This window comes from Hypanus sabinus, chromosome 4 (genome assembly GCF_030144855.1).
Source record: "Hypanus sabinus isolate sHypSab1 chromosome 4, sHypSab1.hap1, whole genome shotgun sequence".
NCBI lineage: Eukaryota > Metazoa > Chordata > Chondrichthyes > Myliobatiformes > Dasyatidae > Hypanus > Hypanus sabinus.
Genome location: NC_082709.1, coordinates 48,996,080 through 49,016,987, shown reverse-complemented (window position 1 = coordinate 49,016,987; position 20,908 = coordinate 48,996,080). Strand labels below are relative to the sequence as shown.

The 20,908-nt window shown below is 38.9% G+C and overlaps 1 protein-coding gene across 2 annotated transcripts in view; it reads left to right on the top strand.

Annotated features, from left to right (window-relative positions):
- Nucleotides 1-68: 68 nt before the first annotated feature.
- The window catches only part of LOC132392246 (uncharacterized protein C2orf80-like), a 35,637-nt gene continuing 14,797 nt past the window's right edge, over nt 69-20,908 (top strand). Inside the window, exons 1-6 of one of the 2 annotated variants that reach the window (XM_059966085.1) lie at nt 69-150; nt 7,317-7,440; nt 10,885-10,994; nt 11,548-11,629; nt 16,791-16,873; nt 19,654-19,741. In XM_059966085.1, the coding sequence (XP_059822068.1) occupies nt 10,942-10,994; nt 11,548-11,629; nt 16,791-16,873; nt 19,654-19,741 (306 nt within the window). In that variant the 5' untranslated portion in view covers nt 69-150; nt 7,317-7,440; nt 10,885-10,941. The remainder of the gene's footprint in view (nt 151-7,316; nt 7,441-10,884; nt 10,995-11,547; nt 11,630-16,790; nt 16,874-19,653; nt 19,742-20,908) is intronic. The other variant, XM_059966086.1, reaches the window with a different exon arrangement.

Here is a 20,908-nt window from a genome sequence, read left to right as displayed (position 1 = left end):
CACTTGTACAGTTGTCAAGCGACTGTCCAGGGGGTCACGTGTCCATCACTGATTCACTTCGCTGCTGGGGAAAAAACTTGCGTTCTTCTTTCCCACTTCTGATAACGGGTCATCCATCTGTTTCCTTTTCCATAGGTACTGTCTGACCTGGTGAGTGTTTTCATTGTTTTTTATTAATTGTTGAGGTTCCCAGAATCAAAAAAAATTCCATCCTCTGCTACTAACAGCATAATATATCAGGTTCTGTTTATGGATTGCAGCTTGACGTGCAATGCCATGATTCCTTCAATATTAAGCACCAAGGTTTTGAACTTGGACCTCTGTATCAACCTTTGCAACTGGATTCTTGACTTCCTCATTGAGAAACCACAAGCTGTACATATCACTAATAACACCTTGTCACTGAGAATTAACATAATTGCATCTCAAGATTGTGTACTCTCTCTGCACCAGGGGTTCCTAACTTGGGGTCCATGGAACCCCTTGCTTAATGGTATGGTCTATGGCATAAGAAAGGTTGGGAACCCCTGCTACACCAATGACTATGTGGTAAGCACAGCTCATTTATAAATTTGCATTTGACACCACTGTTGTTAGTAAAATCTCAGGTGGCCACAAGAATTGCAGAGTGGTGTCATAACAACAACCTTGCATTCAACATCAACAAGACCAAGGAGTTGATGATGGACTTCAGGAAGGGGAACATGCACCTGCCCTCTCAAGAGTTCAGTGAGAAAGGGTAAGCATCTTTAAGTTCCTGAGCGTCATTGTATTAAAGGATCTGTCCTGGGCCCGACATATTGATGTAATCACAAAGAAGGCACATCAGCAGCTCTTCTTCATTAGGAGTTTGAGGTGATTGGCACAGCATTCTTTTCTGATTACAGCCTCCCATACACAAAATCGCAGGAGGCTGCAGAGTGTTGTAGATGCAGACAGCTCCATCTTGGCACAACCCTCCTCATCATCGAGTACATCTTCGAGCGGTGCTGACTCAAGAAGTTACATCCATCATTAAAGACCCTCACCATTCAGAATGTGCTGTCTTCTTATTACTACCTTCAGGGAAGAGGTACAGGAGACTGAAGTTCCACACTCACTGTTTCAGGAACAGATTCCCCCTTCCATTATCAGATTTCTAAATGGTCAATGAACTTATAAACACACCACATTATTCATTTTTTGGACTATTTGTGATTTATAATAAGTTTATGTTTTTGTACAATACTACTGCTGGAAAACAGCATGTTTCATTTCATATAAAAAAATAAATCCCATTCTGATTAGATCAGTTTTAGCCATGTTCAATGGTACATTGTGCAATCTCGTGATGTTTTGTGCTGTTGCATGAGTAATAGTTCGGAGCTAGGTATGGTCACATGACGAGTTCAATGGGTTGGAAACACCTTATTCTACCTTTCTCACTGCAGTACTACATCAACAAAGCAATGAATTATCTTAAGTTTATTGAAATATGCATAGTATGGTGAAAACACAATGCAATGAAAAACCTGTTTACAACAGTATCACAGCCACGAGGAGACTATTCCACCAACAATGATTACATCCCAGAATCAAGGACATCTGCACCTCAGTGTGTGATTGTGTGTAGGCCTCCGTTAGTCTCAATAGACCATGGATTTGCGCCTTGGAAAGTTTCCAGGGTGCAGGCCTGGGCAAGATTATAAGGAAGATCGGCAGTTGCCCAAGCTGCAAGTCTCCCCTCTCCACCCCACCGATGTTGTCCAAGGGAAGGGCATTAGGACCCATACAGCTTGCACCTCAGTAACTGAGCTGTATTATGCAAATAACATTTGCAATTGTGATTGCTGAAAGGCTGGTTTCCAAATAATCGTTAACACATACACTGAATCATAAGAGTTAAAGTGACAGAATGTGCAGCAAAGAAACAAGCCCTTTAGCTCACAATGCCTGTGCTGATTCCTAAGTAATGAGGTCGGCCTTACGCAAGGTAAGGTCCTTCACCAACCTTATGCTGGACAACACCATTGTTTGACAATAAAGGTTCATAGCAAAGCCCTGTGAAACTCAGACCACTTCTCGCACCTCTAGAATTCGCTTTACTTGTCATCAAAACGTATTGAAATGCCTTGTTTACATCAACAACCAACACAGTCCAAGGATGTGCTGGGGCAAGTGTCAACATGCCGCAAGCACCAACATAGCATGCACACAATTTACTAACTAACTCATAATTTGAAGTGGTGAGTGAATGAGAGAGCGAGACATTGTTGCAGGGCAGGAATAATTTGAAAAGAACAAGTATCAATGAGAGTGGATCATAATTTGAAGTATCCAGTGAGAGGGAGGCTTCATTGCAGAGTGGGGACCATTTGTAAAGAACATGTCTTGTTGGGAGTAAGTTTTATTTGAGCGAACAAAAAGAAGGGAGGTGTTAGCAGAGTGGCCATTGTTGAAGTGGGCCAGTGTTAGAGCAGGAGGTTTTGGCTCAGTAGGCTTGAGCAAGAACAGGTGGAGGTTCTATATAAGTTTCTAGTAATTATTTTTTCTTTGCCTATTATTTCATGCTAGTGCGCTGAGGATGGGTCCAGAGTCAGTGGGGTGTTTCTAATGTGGATGTGGGAGCTCTGGGAGGCCTCCAGTCTCCCTGATAACTACATATGCGTGAAGTGCATTGAGCTGCAGCTCCATACAGACCATGTTAAGGAACTGGATCTTCTGCTCAATGACCTTTGGCTCGTACAGGAAAATAAGAAGGTGATAGATAGGAGCTACAGGGAGGTAATCACCCCTAGATTACAGGAGGCAGATAACTGGTTAACTGTCAGGAGAGGGGCAAGGGAATAGGAAGCCAATGCAGAGTATCCCTGTGGCCATCCTCTTCAATAATCAGTATACCACTTTAGATATTGTTCGGTGTGAGGGTAGATGACATATCAGGGGAAGCAGCAGTAACTGGGTATCTGGCACTGAGTCTGGCTCTGTGGCTCAGAAAGGAAAGTGGGGGGAGGAAGAGAAGTGCAATAGGGAAAGGGGTTTCCATTGTTAGAGGAGCAGAAGAGAGATTCTGGACGTGAAAGAGACAATCAGATGTTACGTTGCCTCTCAGGTGCCAGGGCCAGGGATGCCTTGGACTGGGTTCACAGCATTCTGGAATGGATTGTGAGCAACCAAAAGTTGTGGTACATATTGGTAACAATGCAATGGTAACAATGACATAGAGGAAAAGGGAGGAGGTCCTGAAGAGGGAAGATAGGGTGGGTAGAAAGCTGAAAAGCAATCTCTGGATTGCTACTTGTGTCATGTGCCATTGAGGATAGGAATAGGATGATTTGGCAAATGAAAGTGTGGCTGAGGAATTGGTGCAGGGTTTCAGATTTCTGCATCATTGGGATCTCTTCTGGGGAATGTCTGACCTGTTCAAAACAGACAGGATCTAACTGAACCCGAAGGGGACCAATATCATTGTAGGAAGGTTTGCTAGAGCTTTAAACCAGAATGATAGAACTGAGAATGGGGCAGTTGATGTGCAAATAGATATAGTGTGTAGTTAGACTTTGAAGAAGGACAGGCTGATGACTGGACAAAATTTCAGTTAGTGGAATGAGTTAAATTGTAACATTGGGGCAGAGTTGAAAAAGGTGATGAATACAGGACTGAATATGTTCTATTTGGATGCAGACAGTATATGGATTAAAGTAGATGATGTAATACAGTTAGAAATTGGCTGGTTTGATGTTCTGGGCATCACTGAGTCATGGCTGAAAGACGATCATAGTTGGGAGCTCGACATCCAAAGATACACATTGTATCAAAAGGACAAGAAAGTAGACAAAGGGGGTGTGGTGGCTCTATTGGTAAAAAGTGAAATCAAATTCCTAGCACGAGGTGACATAAGATCAGAAATTGTAGAATCCTTGTGGGTAGAGTGAAGAAACTGCAAGGGTAAAAAGATCCTGATGGAAGTTATATACAGGGCTCCAAACAGTAGCCAGGATGTGGGATACAAATTACAAAGGTGAATAGAAAAGTTGTTTTAAAAAGGCAATGTTACGATAGTCATGGGGGAACTTCAATATGCAACTAGAATGGAAAAATCAGGTTGGTGTTCAATCCCAAGAGAGGGAATTTGTTGAATGACTACATGATGGCTTTTTTGAGCAGCTTACGGTCGAGCCCTCAAGGGGATCAGCTATTCTGGATTAGGTGTTGTGTAACGAACTTGGTATGATTAGGGAGTTTATCGTATCAGGGGACAGTGATCATAATATGATAGAATTTGTTCTACAGTTTGAGAAGGAGAAACTAGAGTCACATGTATCATTATTACAGTTGAATAAAGGGAATTCTAGAAGCATGAGGGAAGATCAAGCCAAAGTTGATTGGAAGGGTACACTAGAAGGGATGATGGCAGAACAGCAGTTTCTGGGGGCAATTTGGAAGGCGCAGGATAGGTACATCCCAAAGTATTCTAAAGGAAGGATGAGGCAACTGACTGACAAGGGAAGTCAAATCACCATAAAAGGAAAAAAAAACGGGCATATAATATAGCCAAAAAAAAGAGAGGTTGGAGGATTGGGAAGCTTTTCAAATTCAACAGAAGGCAACTAAAAAGCCATGAGGGGGAAAAGATGAAATACGAAAGTAGGTTAGCCAGTATTATAAAAGGGAATATTAGAAGTATTTTCAGATGTATGAAGAGTGGTGAGAGTTGATATCAGACAACTGGAGAATGATGCTGGAGAGGTAGTAATGAGGAACAAAGAAATGGCAAATGAAATTAATAAGTATTTTGCATCATTCTTCACTGTGCAGGACACTAGTAATATGCTGTAAATTTGGGAGAATTTGGGGCCAGAAGTGAGTACAGTTGCTATTACTAAAAAGAAGATGCTTGGGAAACTGAAAGGTCTGAAGGTAGATGAATAGCCTGCACCAGGTTCACCACACCCCAGGGTTCTGAAAGAGATAGCTGAAGAGATTGTGGAAGCATTAGTAATGATCTTTTACAAATCTCTAGATTCTGGAATGGTTCTGGAGGACTGCACTCTAAGAAGAGAGAGAAGCAGAAGAAAAGAAATTGTAGGCTAGTTAGCCTAACTTTAGTGGTTGTGAAGATGTTGGAGTCCATTATTAACAATGAGCTTTTGGGGTACTCGGAGGCACATGATAAAATAACCAAAGTCAACATGGGGGAATCTTGCCTAAGAAATAACAGGCAGGATAGGCAAAGTAGAATCAGTGAATCTTGTTTACTTGGATTTTCAGAAGGCCTTTGACAAAATACTGCAAATGAGGCTGGTTAAAAAGATAAGAGCACATGGTGTAGCACAAGCTACTAGCATGGATAGAAAATTGGCTACATGGCAGGAGGCCAAACCACAGAACCATAGAACACTACAGCTGTCCATGTTGTGCTGACCCATATAATCCTTAAAAAAATTGAATAAAGGGGTCTTTTCTGAATGACTGCTGGTGACTAGTGATATTCCATTATGGTTGATGTTAGAATCACTCCTTTTTACATTATATGTCAATGACTTAGATGATGGAATTGATGGCTTTGAGACTAGGTTTGCAAATGATATGAAGATAGGTGAAGGGGCATGTAATAGTGAGGAAGCAGAGAGACTGCAGAAGGACTTAGACAGATTAGGAGAATGGGCAAAGGAGTGGCAAATGGAATATGGTGTAGGGAAGTGTATGTTCAGCACTGTGGTAGAAGGAATAAAATATGGACTATTTTCTAATTGGGGAGAATATTCAAAAGTCAGAAATGCTTTAAAAGTCCTTGTGCAGGGTTCCCTAAAGGTTAATTTGCAGGTTGAGACAGTGGCAAAGAAGGCAAATGCAATGTTAGTATTCATTTCAAGGGGACTAGAATATAAGAGCAAGGATGTAATGCTGAGGCTTTATAAAGCACTGGTCAGATTGAACTTGGAGTATTGTGAGCAGTTTTGGGCCCTTCATCTATGCTGACACTGGAGGTTCAACATAATGATTCCAGGAATGAAAATGTTAACTTATGAAGAATGATGGCTCTGGGCTTGTACTTGCTTGAGTTTAGAAGAATAAGGGGGCAATCTCATTGAAATCTTATCGAATGTTGAAAGGCCTAGATAGATTGGATGTGAAGAGGATGTTTCCTTTAATGGGGCAGTCTAGGACCAGAAGGCACAGGCTCAGAATAGAAGGATGTTTATATAGAAGAGAGATAAGAAGGAATTATTTACCTAGAGGATAGTGAATCTGTAGAATGAATTGCCACAGATTGTGGAGGCCAGGTTGTTGAGTATATTTAAAACAGAGTTTGATAGGTTCTTGATTAGTCAGGGCATCAATGGTTATGGGGAGGAGGCAGGAGGATGGGGTTGAGCGAGCTAACAATCTGCCATGATGGAATGGTGGAGCAAACTCAATGGGTTTAATGGCCTAATTCTGCTCCCATGTTTTATGGTCATGCATCTTTGGAATGTGGAAGGAAATTGCAATACCTGTGGTCATGAAGAGAATGTACGAATTTCTTAAAGACATCAACAAGAATTGAACCCCTGAATGCTGATTGCTGGCACTTTAAAGTATTGTACTAGCTTCTATCCTTCGTCAAGTAAGGAGACCAGAACTGTATGAAGTATTTCAGGTGTGGCCTCACTAGTACCCTGTTTAGCTGCAGCATAAACTCCCTGCTCTTAAATTCAATCCCTCTAAAAAAAATGAAAGCCAACATTCCATTTGCTTTCTTGATAGCCTGCTGCACCTGCACACCAACCTTTTGTGATTCATGCACAAGCACTCCCAAGTCCCTTTGCACAGCAGCATGCTGCAATTTTTTTTAGCTATTTAAATAATAATCTGATGTTCCATTTTTCCTTCCAAAGTTGATGACCTCGCATTTACCACAGATATCAGTAAACTTCCACGAATACTTTGAGGTCATCATACCCATTTATTGCGTGTGGGATTGTTTTGATTCTAAAGCATTTAGAAGAGAATAAATGAATATTCATGTTCATTAGCTGTCATGGAAACCTTCATGATGAAATGAGGGAAAGCATTAGGTGGCCATCTTCCATAATAACACATCATTAAGTACATATCTGTGCTACCAAATACCCAGTTTAGAACACGACCTTTTTGTCTTTTGACAATTTGTGTATTCACGGAGCCATCCCACAACACTAACAAAATCAGTATGTTTTTTAATAAATATATAAAGTGGAAAAGGGTGGCTAAAGTCAGCATAGGTCCCTTGGAAGACGTGAAGGGGAAATTGATATTGGGTGATAAGGAAATGGCTAAGGTGTTGAAAGACTATTTTGTGTCTGTCTTCACAGTGGAGGACACGTCTAATATGCCAAAGAAGGATGTAAGGATGTTATGGACGAAATGGGAGGTGAGGACCTCGATAAAATCACTGTCACTGAAGAGATGGTGATGAGCAAACTTGAGGGCCTGAAGGTAAATAAGTACCCTGGTTCTGATGGAATGCTTCCCAGGGTGCTGAAAGAATTGGTGGAGCTTATAGTTGACACTTTGGTAATCATTTATCAAAACTCTCTAGGCTCTGGGCAGGTCCCGGTGGATTGGAAGACAGCAAATGTCACGCCACTTTTTAAAAAAGGATGTAGGCAAAAGATGGCCAACTATAGGCCAGTTAACTTAACATCTGTAGCTGGGAAAATGCTTGAAGCTGTCATTAAGGAAGAAATAGTGAAACATTTGGAAAGGAGTGGTTTCATTAGACAGACGCAGCATGGATTCAGAAAGGGCAGGTCCTGTTTGACGAACTTACTGGAGTTGTTTGAGGACATAATGAGTGCAGTGGGTAGAAGGGAACAGGTGGATGTTGTATGCTTGGATTTCCAGAAGGCGTTTGATGAGGTGCCGCACAAGAGACTTATAAATAAGATATGGATACATGGAGTCAGAGGAAGTGTATTGGCATGGATAGTGGATTGGTTAACCAACAGAAGGCAGAGAGTTGATATAAATGGGTGTTTCTCTGGTTGGCAGTCAGTGGTGAGTGGGGTGCCGCAGGGCCTGCCGCTGCTTACCATTTACACTGATGATTTGGAAGCGGGGACTGAGTGTAGCATAGCAAAATCTGCTGATGACACTAAACTGAGTGGAAAAGCAAATTGTACAGAGGATGTGGAGAGTCTGCAGAGAGATATAGATAGGTTAAGTGAGTGGGCCAAGGTCTGGCAGATAGAATACAACGTTGGTAAATGTGAGATCATCCACTTTGGAAGGAATAATGAAGAGCAGATTATTATGTAAATGGTGAAAGATTGCAGCATGCTGTTGTGCAGAGGGACTTGGGAGTGCTTGTTCATGAATTGCAATAAGTTGGCTTGCAGGTTCAACAGGCTATTAAGAAGGTAAACGGAAAGTTGGCCTTCATTGCCAGAGGGATTGAATTCAAGAGCAGAAAGGTCATGCTGCTACTATACAGGGTACTGGTGAGGCCGCACCCGGAGTACTGCGTGCAGTTCTGGTCTCCGTATTTGAGGAAGGATATACTGGCTTTGGAGACAGTGCAGAGGAGGTTCACCAGGTTGATTCCAGGGTTGAAAGGGATGAGGAGAGATTGAGTCACCTGGGCCTATACTCTGGAATTCAGAAGAATGAAAGGGGATCTTATAGAAACGTACAAAATTTTGGAAGGGATAGATAAGATAGAAGTAGGAAAGTTGTTTCCATTGGTAGGTGAGACTAGAACTAGGGGACATTGCCTCATGATTCGGGGGAGAAGGCTTAGGACGGAGATGAGGAGAACTGTTTTTCCCAGAGAGTGGTGAATCTGTGGAATTCTCTGCCCAGGGAAGCAGTTGAGGCTTCTTCACTAAATATATTTAAGATACAGTTAGATAGATTTTTACATAGTAGGGGAATTAAAGGTTATGCAGAAAAGGCAGGTAGATGAAGCTGAGTTTACAGACAGATCAGCCATGATCTTATTGAATGGCAGGGCACGCTCGATGAGTTGGATTGCCTACTCCTGCTCTTATTTCTTATGTTCTTATGTTTTGATTGGTATTTTATGCCAACCAGGGCAGTCCTGTTGTGGATTGTGGTGAAGGATGGAAATGGTCAGAGTGGGGTTCAAGCCCGATCAGGTTAGAGGCTATGGAGGGGAGATCCCCTGATGTGATGAGATGTATGATGGCTTGGTGTTTGTAGGAAGTGTCTGAGACTTGCTGTCTATCTACCTGGAAAGTAAACATCAATCCTCCAGACTGTAACTGTTCTACTCTAGCCTGTGGGTTCGATGATCAGGCTGGGGGTGGTGTGAAGTTAACAAAGAGGGCCATTCAGTCAGTGAGGTTGGAATGGGTGAAATCTGCTCTCACTATCCCAGACAGAACAGAGCTAAAGTTTTCTTGATAAACACCTTTCACCTACTAGCTCCACATCTAGCACATCACTCTTTAACTTTTCTGCCAGCTGCAATGGGATCTCACCACCAGGTCATATTTCCTCCCCATCCCTCTCTGCTTTACACAGGGACCACTCTTTCCACAACTCTCTGATCTACTCATCCCTCTCCATCCCCTGGCATTTTCCTCTGCACCTTGCAATGTCTGTCCCTGCACTGCTCCCTCACCACCATTCAGGGACCTAAATAATCCTAGCAGGTCAGGCAAAGATTCACTTGTGCCTCTTCCAATTTCTTCAATTGCATTGGTGAGACCAAGGCAAAACTAAGTCAAGACTGTTTTGCGGAATTCCTGCTCTATCCACAGTAGCCATCTTTGCTGGGGGTGGATTGGAGTTGATTTAGAGACACTGTTCAGAGACAGCAAGAAACATAAAACATAAGACACATTGAGCCTTACGGTAAAGCAGAGGCAGAGGGTGGAACGTGTTAACAAGGTAAGGGAGATATAATGAGCAGATGAAGCTGGATGGGGGAGGAGGAGAAGATAGAAACAGAGGCTGGAAGGTAAAAATGAAAGTAGGTAAGGGGATGATATGCAGATGAAATTTGATGGAGGAGGGGATTTGGTAGGCAGAAGAGAGTAATAATGTAGATAGCAGATGGCAGAGGGGTCTCGGGTGTGAGAACAGAAAAGGTGAACCTTAGAGAGTGAAAACCTGGCTGAATGTTTAACAATGGGGAAGGATCATGGGAGGGAGGGTTACCTGAAAAATGGAAAATTCAGTGTTCATAATATTGTGCTGAGATGTATCCAAGTTAAATTTGCTTAATGGGTTAAATGGCATTGATGCTGATACAACAGTGTTCTATGAAATATTTAAAGAAGGATGTATTCTAAAGAAGGAAAATTTACTCTTAACTAAGCAAGTATTTCCTGTATCCTAGAAAGAAATTTGAGTATCCTACATCATCTTTTTCAGAGTATCTGAAAGCTACTTTATAACAAAAGAAGCATTTCTTTGTTGGTTTCTAATTGCAGATAAATCAACTGAGCAAGCATTTGGGAAATGTTACACCGTAAGTGAGACACATGTAATTTAAACCCAGGGCACACGTTGCCATTTTTGTTTGCTGCAAGGTTTCCAAGCAACAGAAGAGTACTTTGATTCTTTGGATTGAGATCAGAACCCTAGGTATTATCTTTTAGTAACTAAAGAAAATTTCACAGGTATTTCTCCCCTCAATCTGCTGTCGATGATTATAATTTTATTTGAAGTCAAGAAAATATTGGATTTTTTATTTGGGAATAGAACTCCTGAGATCCCAGGATAGCACTCTATACAAATTGAGGTATTGTGTATTTAATTACAAAAATTATACCTTTGAGAGTAATTTCCCACACATGAAACTATATCGAAATGTCTTGAATCATTTAATTATCAAAATGTTTTATTAGTAAATACAGATGAAATTAGAATTGTTGTGTTGTTCCTGGTAAAGAAATTTAATTTTCATTGCAGAGGATAAAATAAAGCACAGTCTCCAGAGTCCATTCACAACGGGATTTTTGAAGGAGAATGGCACTAAAATTGGAAAAGAAACGAATCAAGAAAGAAATTGAAAAGTTATTGTATGTATCTGATGGTAATAATATGCTACTCTATTTTGTATGCAAGCTTAAAAAAAGTCAGAAGAATACACGAAAGGCAGAAAAACTCTTAAAGGATAAACAGAATTGTCAATAACTTTTATTGTTCACCCATGGTCCTTGAGGTATTTGAGGCTCTCTGATTTTGAATGGAAGTGACCATCTTCTCTGTTTAATGTCTGACTTAACTGTCAACACATCTGGATCATGGTCGACATAACAGATAAAAATGTCTGTTCTCACCCAACACGTTTTTGTCAGAGACCACAGATTAACAATTGGAGTTAGAATTTTCTTTGGTTATGTTCTTGTAATTTTTTCTCTCATTAGCCCAGGAATATCGATGGTGTCAAGAATTGAATCCAATTTTTATGTTTGTTCTGGCTTAACGTTATAGAAAGCTAAATTTTAACTTGCATGCAGAAGAAGCTCAGTGATCTGCCCTAGATTGTACTTTTAATAGGATAGGAAACAAAGTAGTTATTTTTAGCTGTTGTGCTTTTGTCATGTAATCAGGATTTATTTTTGTATAAAGGAGAAATTACATTGGCATCAGAATTCATGAAAACAACTTCGATCCCAAGGGAAAAATGGAGTCAACTTACTTCACTGATCTGGTAATAATATAAACTACATGTAGTTCTTACTTGGACAATCTGAAATAATATTTATTTGTTTGAAATATTCCTTTATTAGGAGTTCACAGCATTGTGGTTAAGATACCAAACTAGTAACCCAGAGACCTGTACTAAAGACTCAAATCCCACGATGGCAACTGTGGAATTTAAATTCAGATTAATAATTAGGAATTTAAGAACAAACGACTGCTGTCATAAAAGCTACAGGGTTGTCAGAAGAGGAAATCTGCCATCCTTATCTTGTCTTGTTGAATGGTAACTCCAAACTCACTCATGTATTTGACTCTCAGATGACCCCTGGAATGGCCTCTCAAGCTTTTCAGTTGTATCAGTACTGCATATTCTGTACAAGGTATTAGATAGTGACGTATATGCACTTTGTTAATGAATTTACTTTGAAGTTTGAAGTTACTGGAACAAAGAAAGAGTAGAAGTGGATGGTTCACCTGTATTGGACTAGGCTCAAAATCTGGAGACAGCGAAGTTGTACATATCACAGTTCAACTCGTAAAATTATCTTCATAAATATTAGAGGTTGGTGTTAAAATTTGGAAACCTGTCAAGCTATAGTCTGTCCACTGACTGCAGTGTGCACCAGCTATAATATGCCCTACAGCATCTCCCAAAAATATGACCTCTGGCATCAGGAAGGGCAAGGGCTTTAGGCAGATTTAAACTGGAGTCAACACTGGGATGCAGCTGGTGGAATTATTGGTATACAGCTCAGTGATCTTGGTTCAATCCTGACCTCTGTTGTGCAGATGGGCAGGTTAATTGGTGACTGTCAATTTCTCCTAGTGTGTAGATGAATAGTAGAATGTAGACAGAGTAAATGGGAAAGTAGAGAAAAAAATGGGATTGATGTACAAGTGTAAACTGATGGGCTGAGTGGCCTATTTCTGTACTGTATGGATCTATGGTCGTAGGTTGCTCATCATTCTGACTTGGAAATACATTGCCATTTCTTCATTGTCCTGGGGTCTAAATCAAGGAACATCACACTCAGCAGCACTGAGGGTATACATTCAGTGGAATTGTTGTCACTCAAGAAAAGTGGCTTGCCACCAACTGCTCAATTATAAGACCATAAGATATAGGAGTAGAAGTAGGCCATTCAGCCCATCAAGTCTGCTCTGCAATTCAATCATGGGCTGATCCAATTCTTCCAGTCATCTCCACTTCCCTGCCTTCTCCCCATACCATTTGCTGCCCTGGCTAATCAACAACCTGTCTATTTCTGCCTTAAATACACACAATGACTTGGCCTCCACAGCTGCTCGTGGCAACAAATTCCACAGATTTACCACCCTCAGACTAAAGTAATTTCTCCACATCTCTGTTCTAAATGGAAATCCTTCAATCCTGAAGTTGCGCCCTCTTGTCCTAGACTCCCCTACCATGGGAAATAACTTTGCCATATCTAATCTGTTCAGGCATTTAAAAATTTTTATAAGTAGGAATGAAAAAAGTTAATAAAATCAGTTTACTTTTTCTTAATGTTAAATGTATGAAATCTGGGACCAATACCTCCAACAAATCCGAATCCCTTAACATTTTGCCAAAATATTATATGGGTTATCTCAGTCTATGCTTAAGGGTAAATGATGCCTTCATTGTTGTGCTTAACTGAATTCTATAAACCAGTTTGGATTTTATAAGGAATTGTACCACAGACTTTCCGTTAAGTTTAGCACATGAATAAATGCATTCCCTTGTGAATTATTAAACAAGTGGTTTCTCTGCAGAATCATGCTTAGCATCTGCCTGATTCTGTGTCTGTCTTTGAGGGGGGCCTAAACCATTAACATCTGAATCAGAAGTGAGAGAGTTTTTGCTGAAACAATACTAACACATGTTACTTAAATGAATTTTACATGATGTTTCAGATAGACATTTCATATTATATTTGCAGGATAGATCATTTCATTAATTTCTTCTTTTTAAATGAGCTTAAGGAGCTGTTAAACTGTCAACTGGGTAAGAGTACAGCTTCTGAAATTACAGAAAATAGAAGCAAATATATATCTGGAATTTAAATCTCTAACCCAGCATTACAGAATCAAAGAAAAATTACGGAATAGAAGGAAGCTATTCAGCCCATCCAGTCCCTCTTGCTTGAAGAAAAATAACCACCTTGGCCCAGAATTTGTGGTCAATAGTAGCTTTACCATTGACTTAAAAGAAAACCCCATACAAATTGAGAAGTCATTACCATGAGGTTCTTTCTTACTTCAAAGGGACCTTGAACATAAATATTTTAAATTCATTTAACTTAAAGTAAGTTACCTTGATTGTTGGGAAGAAGGCTGAAAATAGTAGGCACAACTGCAGTTACGAACTTGAAATTTTCATGATATGATATGAATGTATGAAAGTTCTTTTAAGTTTCATAGTTAACATCTTTAATCTTGCCGCTATTTCTACAGTACCTCACCTTTAAGTTACTTCTAGATGTTTTATTGTGCTCTATGCCTTATTCCATTTGTAATTTTTAGGTTACTTCTTGGTGACTGATATTTACAGCTCAGCATTCAGAACTATCAGCTGCTCAAGAATTATCAATGAACTTCAAGACCTAGACCTCAATACCACCTTGTGCAACAGGATACTTGATTTCCTCACTTATAGACTCCAGAAGGTTCAGATTGGCAACAACATCTCCTCGACAACCTCCATCAGCAAGGCTGTGGGGTTAGTGGTTAGCCTCCTGCTCTACTCGCTTTACACTTATGATTATGAGACTAAGTATAACTCCAATGCCATATTTAAGTTTGCTGATGACACAACTGTTAATGGACAAATCAAAATTGGTAATGAATCAGCATATAGGAAGGAAATTGAAAATCTGACTGAGTAGTGCCACAACAACAACTTCTCACTCAATGTCAGCAAGACCAAGGAGCTGATTATTGACATTAGGAGGAGAAAACCAGAGGTCCATGACATCGTCATCAGGGATCAGAGCTGGAGAGGGTCAGCAGCTTTATATTTATCATTGTTATCATTTCAAAGGATCTGTCTTGGGTCCAGCACGTAAGTGACATTACAAAGAAAGCACAGCAGCACCTCTACTTTAGAAGTTTGTTAAGATTTGGCACATCACTGAAAACTTTGATAAACTTCTCTCTGTGTGATGGAGAGTATATTGATTTCATTGTGGCCTGGCAACAATGCCCTTCAATAGAAAAGCCTACAAAAAGTAATTGATACAGCTCAGTTCATCACAAGTAAAGCCCTCCCCCACCATTGATTACATCTACATGAAGTTCTGTTACAGGAAGTCAGCACCCTTCAACAATGACTCCCACCACCCAGGTCATGCTCTCTTCTCGCTGTTGCCATCACTAAGAAGCTACAGGTGTATCAGGACCCACACCACTAGGTTCAGGAATAGTTGTTATCCCTCAAGCATCAGACTCTTGGATAACTTCAAGATAACTTCAGAGGGGATAACTTCGCTCAACTTCACTTGCCCCATCACTGAATTGTTCCCACAACCTACGGACTCACTTTCAAGCACACCAACTAATGATCTGGATACTTATTGCTTATTTATTTATTATTGTTATTTTTTTTTTGTTTTCTTTTTCATTTTATATTTGCAGAGCTTCCTGTATTTTGTACATTGGTTTGTCCATCTTTCAAGATACAATCATTCATTGATTCTATTGTAAATCTTCTATTTGCTGTGAATGTTGGCAAGAAAATGAATCTCAGGGTTGTATATGGTGACACTTTGCTAATAAATTTACTTCGAACCTGAATTTCTGTCAAAATAATTATGTCACCCAATCTGATGGTGATTATACATGTTGCCCAATGTCACGGGAGAATTCTGTTTAATTAAAAGATTTAATTAATTTGTGGATGACTTCGAAAATAAAGACATAGTTATAGTTATTAATAAATCCAGTTATGGAATTCTTAACATTCTTAAACTTACTTAATCAGTTTAGAGTGTAGAAGCTAGTAGCAAATAGAATAGCTGAGAGGACTAACACAAATGAATTTGAGGAGAAGTTAGATATGCATCTGTGGTCCAAAGAAAGAGTGATATTGATAGGGCAATGATGGAGTGGGGTGAAGAGTGGCGAGGGGAAGATCATGTAGAGAAAAACAGAAACATTGCCTTATTGGAATCTTCCCTTTGTAACATTTATTATAAAACGGAAAGGAAATATTCTTCTTTTCTATGAAATTTACTCTGAAAGTACAACATGTGCACTTATCACATATTACCCTACTAGAAGTGAAAACTATACATTCATTTTCATCTTTTCTATTTCCTTGTGATTCTCACTGTCAATGGAAGTGGATAGCACTTTTGTAAAAATATATATTAACATGAGAATTGTTAAAACTGATTATTCTGTTATTGTCATCAGACATTTACCAAATTAAAAGTGCAACATATTTTTCTCATAATCTTCACCTTTCTTAAAGGGTGTAAACTATGAAGGCAGAGCTCTGCCATTTCATTCTATCATTGTAATTCTGTGTGTGCACAAAGAATATTCCTTATAATTACTTTTACACCAATCACTCTGTCCTTCAATTGCACTGGCATTCAGTCGCACCAAGTTTAGCATTCAAAAATATAATCTTGGCTTTAAAAACTTCTTCATAATTTTAACTATAGCACAAAGATTGTCTAAAAAGCATAGGTAGAAAAATGATGGGTACTGAAAGGAATACAAATTATATAGATTACTACATCAATGCCACAGTTGATAGTGAGTACTATGTTGGCTATGTTGCATTAAACTTGCACAGGACCTCAAAGTACTCATATTTTAAAATCTTTAAATAGTCATAAGCTTCCACGAAAATTCATCTGTACAGAGTTGTGATAGTATTGTTTTAGCACCAGAATTATATTGTAAATCTCCACTGAAACAAAAATTGAATGTAGTATCAAGCATGATTTTATCTTACTTAATCTTATGATCATGTTCAGGTCTACTGCCTACAGATACAGAAGTGTTTGGCTAAGAGCTGGTAGTTCTGTTTCTCAATGAAATGACCTTCCAAAAAGGCTCAAAAGTACATGAACACAATAAACATTGCCTGCATAACATACAGCGTAGAGAAAACTAGTTAAAATAACCAGAAATAACCCATTTAAACTTTATTGTTTTAGGCACATTATGACCTGGCTATCAATGTTGCTTTGCTTTGGTTAACTGATGAGGAAGACAGGGAAGATCTTGAAAATAAAAAAGTGTAAGTACCCCAACTGTGACCAATTAAAGATTGATCAATCGTGATATTTTAATAGAATAGATCACTTTTAAGCAACCAAACCTTGTACTATGGGAAAATATATTGAACATAAAATCATAGAATAATAAGAGCTCCATTTACATCATTTAGGGAGTGACAAAACAGTTTGATGAAGGTAGAGCAGTATATGTGGTGTATTTTAGTAAGGCATTTGGCAAAGTTCCCCAAGGAAAGCTTGCCAAGGGATCCATGGAAAGTTAGCAGCATGGATTTGGAATAGACCTGCCTACAGAAGACAGGGTGGTTGCAGTTGGAGTGTATTCTGCCTGGAAGTTGGTGACTAGTGGTGTTCTGCAAGGATCTGTTTTGGGATCCTTGCTCTTTGTGATATTTATAAATGACTTAGATGAGGAAGTGAAAGGGTGGGTTGGTAAGATTTCTGATGACATGAAGGTAGGTGGTTTGGATACTTAGAAAGATGTAGTAAGTTACAACAGGACATAGACTGAATACAAAATTGGGCTGCTGAGAAGTGGCAGATGGAGTTTAATCCAGAAAAACATGAAATGATGTACTTTGAACGATCAAACTTAAAGGCAAGTTCAGAGTACTTAGCAGTGTGGTGGAACAGAGGGATCCTGGTGTCCAGATCCAAATATTCCTCAAAGGTGTTATGCATGTTGACAGGGTGTTAAGAAGGCATATGGCAGTGGTTTTCAAACACCACTGGGTTACTGCTCCTTTGGCTTCCAGACCACATCCCCAGTGCCCACCTCTGTTTTTCTGGCCATTACATAAAACCTATAAATAACTTTGATTTACAATGCCCAGTAAAAGAATATAAGAACTGCAAATTTAAAGCAATGACAAACAATTGCAAACATTATTCAAATCTATTTACAGGTACAAATAAAATTATTTCTTTATTTAATTACAATAAAAAGCAACTTTCATCAATAATTTTAGAGCATACATTAGTAGTCTAACTATTTATTACTTCATTGCTTTTTCACCTTTCAATGAAATAGATGGCATGGTGCAGTGATATCAGCTTCTCAACATCAGGCTGAATGTCCCTCAGAAGGAATCTCAGATCCCCACGTTCAGTAACTTGCAGTCTGTTTTGTTGCATTGAAAGAAGTTGGGTGATTGCTCTCTGTTAGATATAGTGTTGGAAGGGTGCTAAGGAACATCTTGATATTTTTCCACTGTGCAGGATAGTGTTCAGAGATTTATTTCTGCAACCAAAAGTCTTGAAATGATCTTTTGAACCTCTGCTTCAGCTCAAACTCATTTTGTAGTGAGATCAGTTCTTCCTCTATCCTTCCTGTTAGTTCCTCATTACAAGTTTTCAGGAATGGATTTATTTCCCTATTGGGATGAAGAGAGGATCCTGAAATCTCTCTGATGTGTCTTTATGCAGCTCCCCCATGTAGGCACAGGATACTTAAAGGTCATCATCACCTGGTATTCTTTCTTTCTCTTCCAACTCAAGAGGCCTGGAATTTGGAAAAAGTCAAGATGGCCAATGTTGCACTTAAATAGGGTTAACTTGGACAGAAATGTAGAGGTGACTGAATTGACTTTGATAAGATGCAGTCATTTCCTTGCGATTGAAGATTGATTAAACTTTGTGACTAATTCTGACAAATAAGCAATGTCATACCTAATATTCTTGTATTGATTACTGAGTGAAGTATTCAAGTCTTCAAAGAATTTTATGATAATTTCAAAAAGTACATAGAAGTGTCTCTTTTATAAAAGCATATAAAAGCGGACTCTTAGCCAGCAAGTCTTTTCCTGGGCCGCAATGGCTAATACTAGAGGACATCCTATGAAGGTGAATGGAGGAAGGTTTAGGGGAGATGCTGAAGGTAGTTTTCTTACACAGGGAATGCTAAGTATTTGGACTGCATTGCTGGTTGAGGTTGACACATGAGAACATTTAAGAGACTTAGGCAATTTGATGATGGTAAAATAGAAGGATATGGACTAAGGATGGAAGGGTTAGATTGATCAAGGAGGTCACACAGCATCATAGGCCAAAGAGCTAGTGCTGTGCTGAATTTTTCTGTTCTTTTCAAATTAAATAGTCAAAATCCAAAAAGGAACAATTTTTAGGGCATTTTTAAATACAGAATAAATAATGTGTTGATGCTGTCTAAAATCAGAACACCATTTGTAGTTAATTAGCTTGTAGCTAATTAAAATTAGCTTTCACAGAAAGGCAGGAATCAGCAAGTATATGTAGTTTTGAGTTACTCTTAATAACTAATTTTTTATGTACTGCCTACTGGAATGAATAACTTGTTTCTCAAAATATATTCGTGCATTAGAATTTAAGGGTGAAGGGCACCTGCTGGTTTTTCATGAAAAGGAAAATAAAATTCTGAATAGTTCATCTGGGATTTTTGACAACCTTTGAAATATAAGCAAAAGATTATTGCATTTTGCATATAAATGATGCTGTAGATAGGATATTGTCCGGACAATAGAGCTTGGAAGATGTTAAATCTTCCTAGCAGCTACCTTAAATTATTTTGTATAAATTAGTTAAAATACTAAATCTGATTTGATTGCAATTTATATGATGCTGATCACTTACTCTTCAATTATTGCTGCTTCCTTTTGAAAAAAAACTGTTGTGCTTCCTCTCCGAATTCTTCTCTTTCAATAATAACAACAATGGAGGGCCAAGTGGAATACAAAATTTTATACTGCTATTGCAAAATACACACTACTTTCCTGAAGAGAACCTAATTTAATTCTGTTGACTATAGGACTATATCAAGCCATGTTCTTTCTAAATACCCAAATAAACTGGAAAGAGAAGCAATGATCCTTTCTTCTTTCGCTGGAATTTTAATGGCAAGTCATCGCATTTTCATTATAGTGAACTATGTGTATCTTTTTATACTGTGATAAGACTTAAACTTATATGTATTTATACAAAAGATTGTTTTGTTAAATGTAAAATAGAAACAAAAATGCTGGAGATATTCAGCAGATTAAGTTCAGGCTGAGAGCCTTTTATAAAAAGATGAATTAAAGTGATAATTCTAATAGTTTCAATCATCCACTTTCTTTAAAATCTATTAGAGTAATTGGAAGGAGTTTCTTTGTTGCAGATATTTTGGACTTGCAGTTGTTCCTAATTTTTGAAGGAATAGCATTATTACAGGTTGATAATAAAAACGGAAACTTAGCACTTTTAATAATTAAATACTTGCTCAATGCATACTGTGCCCACCTTATTTGGTAAACCTGCACACCTGCTCATTAATGCAAATATTAATCTGCCCATTGTGGCAGCAGCTCATTGCCTAAAAGCACACTGACATGGTCAAGAGGTTCAGTTGTTCAGACAAAATATCAGATTAGGGACGAAATGTGATCTAAATGACTTTGACCATGCAGTGATTTTTGGTGCCATATGGAGTGGTTTGATTATCTCAGAAACTGCTGATTTTCTGGGAGTTTTACACACAACAGTCTAGAACTTACAGAGAATGGTGTAAGAAACAAAAAAAGATACAGTGAGTTGCAGTACTGTGGGCGAAAACAGCTTGTTAATGAAAAAGGTGAATGTCCAGATTGCTTGAGACTGCCTGGAAAGTAACAGCAACTCATATAACTGTATGTTACAAAAGTGGTATGCAGAAGAGCATCTCTGAACACACAACACATCAAATCTTGAAGTGGATGGGCTACAGCAGTAGAAGACCTTGATCATACACTGAATGGGCTCTTTATTGGGTACAAGAGGTACCTAATAATGTAGCCACAGAGTGTATATCATTTATTAAAATAGCTAGGATAATGAAACAGATTCTATGATGTTTTACAAGAACACCATTCGTGTCCACCTGGAATATCAGTAAAACTTTGAGATTCAATCCTAGGGACTATTGACTTAAACAATGAGGAAAGAAATTATGCAATTTAAAGTCAACAAGAAAAAGAATGGGCAAAGGGTGACTGTATATGGCACCCCAACTCCAAAGTAAGAGTAATATGTTGAATCACAGTTGGTGG